A 7,413-nucleotide genomic window follows, 5' to 3' on the forward strand; every position below is an offset into this window, starting at 1 on the left:
TCACTCAATGTGTAAGTGAGGGATATGAGCAATTTTAGGCCAATCTGGTCCTTTCTCCTTTTCACACCTCTCCCTCAGCAACGGACATCCATAACCAATAGTTAAGTGAGAAAGGGATGGAGGTAAAGCTTCTTCTTTTGGCATGCCTTCAAAACTCATGCTAGGGCAGTCATAAAATGATAAGGAAGTGAGAGAATGGAGGTGCACAAGACCCCTATGGTTTATTCTTCTCAACTTGTCACAACAACCGAATAACAGAGATTGGAGATTGGGCGGCAACAATCTCTCTTCTTCAAGGAACCACTCCATGACGTCATCACTAATATAAAGTTGTTTCAAAGACAACAACTCATGCAAACCCCACTCCCTACCACACGCAATGACCTTGGAACACCATCCGATTGTAAGACGTTGTAGGCTGGAAAGCATACCTCCTTGGAGAAGAGATTCCATTGCTAGACAGCGCCATAAAGACAGGTCATGGAGAGGTGGAAGCACATCTGAGATGCTCCATGTGGGTATGTATTTCACTGATATCTTCCTACAATTACTTAAAGATAGCATTTCCATGGAAGAGGACTTGGGAAGAGTGGCCTCCAAATTCCCACATCCCGAAATGTCTAGTTTTTTCAAACAAGGAAGGTGTTGAGGCAGAGACTTTGTCAGTCTAGGACAACACCACATTTCAAGTTTTTCAAGGCATGGGAAACTTGCACCTTCATGACATACATCCCATTCTTCCCATTCTCTCATATTCGAAAAACGTAAATATAAGAGGGAAGGTTGAGCAATTAAGGAGCCATTCCCATAGAACTCTTCACCTATCACCTTTACTCCACTAAATCCATGAATCGTGAGTTCCTGGAGGGAAGGTAGTTGCCCAACGGGTGGCAAGCTCACACAGTAGAAGCAACTCGATAGAGATAAAGACACTAAATTGGGTAGAAAATGTGCAACACCAGAAAGCCACTTTGGAAATTTGGTACCTCTGTATCCCTCAACGGTGAGCTTTTTCACACTCTGACTTGGCTCAACTACTTCCAATATGTGCTCCTGGCGTTGTGCCTCTTCAAGACTATAACTAACTCCCCGATACCACAACGTCAATTTATCCAATTCCTTTTCTTTCAAATTGGCCTCCCTCATATTTGTAGCATCACTTACGTGCTCCATATTTGAGATGGTTAGTGAGCCTGTTAAGTGGTTAAAGGCTCCTAATTCTTTTATATTTGGTCCTCCTTTCTTTGCCAAAACAAACATATTCATTGTTTGGAGCTTCTTTAACTTCCCCATATGTCTTGGCATCTTCTGTATGCCACAGTCTTCCAAGTCAAGATGACGCAAGTTGATGAGTTTGTAGAAATTTGATGGCAACTCAGTCAACCGATCACAATCTCTTAATTTCAACGTTTGTAAATTAATCAACGAGCATATTGAATTTGGTAATTTCTTAACTGAACTGTAGGAAAGATCCAAATAATGCAGGTGCTTTAAATTGCTAATGCCATGTGTCAAGCTTCTCAAATTTTGAGATCCACGAAAAGATAATTGTCTTATGTACTTGAGCTGGAAAAGCCTAGACATTATATCATCGCCAATGCCAGCATCGCCAAATTGGATGAAACTACGTAATTGGTGGCATTTTAAAACTTTCTCAAAAATGTCAACATTATCACTTTTGCATCTTGTATATGAAAAGTAGCGAGTCTTCGTTGACATATCTTGTGTCTGAGCAGCATCGAGCAACACAAAAAACTCTCCTGCCACAGATTTTGCTAAATCATTAAGAAGATCATGCATGATGAAATAATTGCCACCTCTTTCCGATGGCTCAAAAAAAGACCTAGACTCTAGATCTTTGAAAATTTCATCACCCGTTTCTTCAAGGCTCGTACTTCTTTGAATTGGATATACTAAACCATTTGCCGTCCACAATTGGACTAGGACATTCTTATCTATGTCATAATCTTTGGGAAAGATTGAGCAATATGCAAAACAACGCTTCAAATTTGAGGGTAGATAATGGTAACTCAATCTTAAGGATGGAACAATATTGCTATGATCTTCTGACAATGCCCAAAGCTCACTTTTCAAAATCTTATTCCAATGCTGAAAAGAGAGTTTTATATGCAACAAACTTCCTAGTGTTTTTATTGCTAAAGGCAATCCTCCACATTTCTTTATGATTTCTTTACCAATCCGTACAAGATCTGGACCAACAGCATCGGGTTGGTTGTTAAATGCATATTTCGCAAATAAATTCCAACAATCTCCATCTTGTAATGGCTTCAAAGGATATGTAAAGGCACAACACATAACTTCTGCTACTATTTTATTACGGGTTGTGATAAGAATCTTACTCTGTGGTGCCACTTGTCTCAAAGGAGCAGTGAAAACCTCCCAAATTTGACAATTCGCATTCCAGACATCATCAAGAACGAGAAAGAATCTCTTGCCCTTCAATGTCTCTTCCAGTTTAGACTGATTTGAGTGAAAATCTTGTTCAGTTGGACAACTAAGTGATTGAAGAATTGCTTTTGTGACACAATCAACATCAAACTCTTCAGAAACACACACCCAAGCTTTATGTTGAAAATGATCCTTCATCTTTAGATCTTCATAAACAAGTCGTGCAAGGGTTGTCTTACCCATCCCGCCCATACCAGTGACGGCAATCACATCCATAGGCAATTGATTCCTACATCCCATGTTCTGTGACAGTAAAATCTCTACAACCCTCTCTTTATCAGCAGCTCTACCATATATATCAGATTCATCTATCAAATGTGTTGAAGGCAATCTTCTGTATACTCTCCTGTTCATCACTCCCGATTCATCAGCACCAGATGGCCCCTCCTTTAACCCCAGCCTCTTCTTTTGCTTTATAAGATTCTCTAGGTTGTTAAGCAGTTCTTTTAACTCTGACTCTATCTTTTTGTCAAAATGATTTCTACTAGCAAGAGTAGTACAGAAGCCTCGTACCTTGCGGAGACCAGTAGAACTTTGCGATTCAGCATCCAGCTTCTGTTGTGATGCCTCAATAGCAATGTCGTCCAGCAAGTCTTGAGCCTTAAAGACTTCATCTTTGAGGTCGTCAAGCCACTTCTTCACATGATGGTCTCTATATTGCCTTTGCTCTGCATCTTCAACAATTTTGCCCACAGAATTAAGGGTGATATCCAACTCTTTGAGCAAGTTATCATTGAGCTTTCTGCGACGAAAGTATTCAACAAAGTCATGAGAAGCCAATCTTTGAAATGCAACCTGAAGGAAAGATGAGAGAAACGCTCCAGCCACCAACTCTGCCATGTCAAATCTAATAGAAAGTATTTAGCAGCAAGAAAGGAAGAAAGCTGGACAAAGAGGAACGAGAAAGCAAGAGTTGTTAATGCTTCACTGGAGTGCGAGGCATAGATAAGCGAAAGTCTTTCTTTGATTGTTGAGAACTTTGGATGGTTTTGAGAAACTACTTTGAAATTATAAAATACAAGATAAGGCTTGAATTTGAGGGATGCATGTGAACTTGCTTGTCCAGGGAGACTTTTGAAAATTCAACTTTGCCATCTGCCAGTCTTCCAACAGCCATTCTTGTTTTTGTCCTTACCTACCTCTAATGATTCTCCTTTTCTTTATTGTCCTTTGAAAAACGATACCAACCACAAGCGAGGATAGGGAATTTTGATTCTTATTTTGGGAGTGTTTGGATAGAAACCAAACCATAGTTTCAAAAGTGCTTTTACGGTTTATGAAGTAAATATGTGGAGGAGTTTGCCTCCTTTTGCAGAAAAGTGCTTCTGAAATCATGGTTTAGAGGTTGCCGAACACCTTATCCCAAGCGATTGCAATAATTAAAGGGGGGAAAGCCTTTGGCCAATTCAGAAAAATAGTAATATCAAACAATTAGTTTTTAATTGATCGTTTTGCACTTTTCCCCTCTCAGCACAGCTTGTTTTTAATCCTACTTATTCATCATCATACTAGAACTATGATGATGGCAAATACTAAATATTATGTCAACATAAATTTTAAATTATTGTAACACTTTTCTTGTAGGAAAAAATCATATATTTTTCTACCAGCTCTGCCATGTTGAAGCTAACAGAAAGTATTTAGATCCTCTCCTCTACACTCCTTTTCTCTTTATCATTGTTTGGATCAAAATTCCAATGATTCATATTTAAGATTTGATAAAAATAAATATTGCCATAATTTTATTTAAGAAATTCATAAAGAAATTTAAACTATTAAAATCTGATCCAAATAGTTCACAATTGTGGTGAAAAAATAAGGAAAAAATCTACTTTATGATAACACATAATTATGAATTGTTCAGATCAAATTTTAACAATTCAAATTTATTTATCTATTTTTATCTATAATTATAATGATATTTATTCTTATAAAATGTTAAATGTGGATGATTGATATTTTGATCCAAATGAGGGTGAAAAGAGAAAGACGTAGAGGAGGGGCACAAGTGAGAAAAGATAGAGGAGAGGATCTTAGCCTGGGACCCATAAATAGATGAGAATCTTGGTTGTTGGGAACTTTGGATGCTTTTAGGAAATTATCCTGGAATTATAAAATACTACCTCTGCTTCTTGATATCCCTCCTGTTCTTGATATAAGATTGAGAAATTTAAAAAAATTTGTTAAATTAGTTATTTGTAGTAAATAGATATTTTTTCTAAATTATTCTTATTAATTATGTGTGTTTCAATTACCAATTGATAGTAACTTTTTACCATATATAACTACTATAAGAATTACTTAAAGGTAAAATTGATAAATATAAAAGATAAAGTGAATTAGAATTTCATATTTAGGATCAAATTAAAAATCAAATTAAACTAGTTTTTATATTAGGAAGTAGAGGTAGTTTTAGGATAATACTTGAATTCGAGTGATGCATATGAATTTGCTTTTCCAGAGAGAGACTTTCCCATCTGCCAGTGTTATTCCAACTACTATTCTTGCTTTTGGACTCTATCGATCTCTAATAATTCTGCTTTTCTCATTTGTACGTTAAGAAACGATACGAATTGCGCAGGCGATGATACAGAATTTTGATTCTTGTAATGTCATTTCATATCCCAAGCGACTTCAGCGATTAATGGGGAGCAAAGCACTTTGCAATTTTGATCCCTTCGCATTCATTCAAGCTTTTAATGCTCATTAATTAAAAAAAATCCTTCAGCAATAGGAGTAAGCAGTTTCCTTTCTTTTTCTTTTTTTTTTGTCTCAGTAAAGAACTAAATAGTTTCTGAATTTGGTCATTGTGAATAATTTTTCAATTTTTTTCATGATCCCTTTGCACTTTTGAATTGTCCCCTTAATAAATTAAAAAGATTTCTATCTCATTAAGGACTCTCAGAATTACAATTTTTCTACTGACTTTTGTCTAAAAAAGTGTGCACGCGCACGCATGTGCCTGTGTTCCTGTGCGTATGTGATGATTCCTTTAGATTGGTAAGCTTTTTCATATTTAAGGTCTTGTATTTACGTGTTATTAATCTTGACAATCAAAAATATTTTTTTAGAACAATTTAATATCCAATCTCACTGCCCAATCCAAGTTTTAAGTATAGTTGAGGCTAAAAGAAATGAGGGTTTTGAGGTCATGATACGGAATACAGATAAATATTTGAGATTAGTTTTGTTTTGGCTTATGTAAAAATATATTTATAAGTGGTTTCTATTATGATTCTAAATGGGGCCATAATTGAAGGGTGCTTTTCCGACATATAATTTTTTCCCCTAAAAATTCAAACTTAATATGGGTTTTATTGAGTCTCTCCCACTTAATCCAACTATCATTGATTTGGAATATTTCTGTGTGTGGGTGTGTGTATCTATATATATATATTTATATATAAAAGATATGCCTAGCTTCCTTTACTGGACAAAGATAAAACAAGAAATGGAGAAGGTATTAATGCTTCACTGGAGGGGTGAGGCATAGAAAGAGGAAAGTGCTCCTTTGGTTGCTTGGGTGTTTCCGAGAAATTACTGCGTAATTGAAATGCGACATAGGGCCCGTTTGAAATCATGTCAAAGCACTTACGAACATTTTTTTTATATTAGTCGAAACAAATTTTTTATATTCTTGTTTCATATTTTATAAATCACAATTGAAAAATCGATCATGAGAGTATTTGGATACTATAAAAAATATTTTTTATAAATCAAATAAACTCTTTTATATATTTACTTCATATACTGTAAAATTATTTTTAAAATTATATTTTTAATTTCATACAAAGACCCTTTCCAAGGGACGTCAAATTGATTTACTCTCCCTCTTTTCACTTTCGGTGCGGCAACACTATTCACAAAGCAGAAGTAACGACGAGAGCCAACGGCTATTTCTTTGTAATTTCTGTTTTATTCTTTTTTTCATATTTTATTCCAAAATTTATGTTCTTTCTTATAAAATGTCTTTTTAATAATATTTTTATAATTTATTTCTCTTGTATATACTAAAAATATAATAAATAACTTATTTTATTGCACTATTTATTATCTTGTACATATTAAAAATATAAACAATATTATCATCAAAACATAAAAGCACAGGCAACGAATTATTTTGTTTGGAATTTACCATTATACATAAATTAAAATTCAAAAATAAAAAAACTCATTGAATTGCACATTTACTTTCTTTTTAAATACAATTTGCGTAAATTACAGCTAATATTAGGATTATTATAACATGCAGTGCCTGTTGCTTTAAGCGATTAATTAGAAAAAATCATGCTTAACAACTAATATTAGGATTATTCTAACAGGTGGGGCTCTTTATTTTAGAAATTACTCCCAACATCCCAATTTATAAGAAACATTTGACTAAATTACATAAATTAAATAAATAGTTTAAATTAGTAAAAAATAATAAACATGTAAAAATTGTAATTTTTTCAATAATTTTTTTATTTATGAAGGAGAGTACAAGGTAGAGGATAAAAAAAATTATTAAAATGAAAAGAATGATACTTTAAAAAATGAGATGATAAATAATTGTGTATTAAAATAAATAATTAACGGGACAAAATAAAAAACAAATTAAAAAAATTTAAGACATCCTGCGAATGTCTTTTAATAAATGAGGACAAGATATAGAATGTAATTGTTTCTGGGCGGAGAGAGTGGTAAAGTGGTAACTAGGGATAGGAAATGCAAATCATGCCTATTAACGTGGTGCCAGGGTGATATTAAGAATATGTCCCCCACAAGATGAAAATTAAAATGCACAATAGTTGGGTGCCCCTATTTAATATTTATAAAGATAATTGAAGCAATAATTAATTTTTTTAAAGAAAATGATGCTTTTAATCGATTAAGAGAAAGAACAATACATAATAAGTAAGGGATTTTTATTGGAAAAATAATGAATCATTTTAGACACAAAAA

The 7,413-nt window shown here is 34.0% G+C and overlaps 1 protein-coding gene across 1 annotated transcript; it reads right to left on the minus strand.

Moving 5' to 3' along the window:
* LOC114739872 (putative disease resistance RPP13-like protein 1) lies at positions 1–3,092 on the minus strand. Its single transcript, XM_028927973.1, has one exon. The coding sequence runs from the start codon at positions 2,821–2,823 to the stop codon at positions 1–3; it is 2,823 nt and encodes a 940-aa protein (XP_028783806.1). The 5' UTR covers positions 2,824–3,092.
* Between the last annotated feature and the right edge of the window lie 4,321 nt (positions 3,093–7,413).

Source organism: Neltuma alba, unplaced genomic scaffold (assembly GCF_004799145.2).
Source record: "Neltuma alba isolate B1F8T4 unplaced genomic scaffold, ASM479914v2 tig00002945_pilon, whole genome shotgun sequence".
NCBI classification, from domain to species: domain Eukaryota; kingdom Viridiplantae; phylum Streptophyta; class Magnoliopsida; order Fabales; family Fabaceae; genus Neltuma; species Neltuma alba.

Excerpts from the sequence above, each read along its gene's own strand:
- LOC114739872 (XM_028927973.1), bottom strand. The coding sequence starts at position 2,823 with ATGAACAGGAGAGTATACAGAAGATTGCCTTCAACACATTTGATAGAT.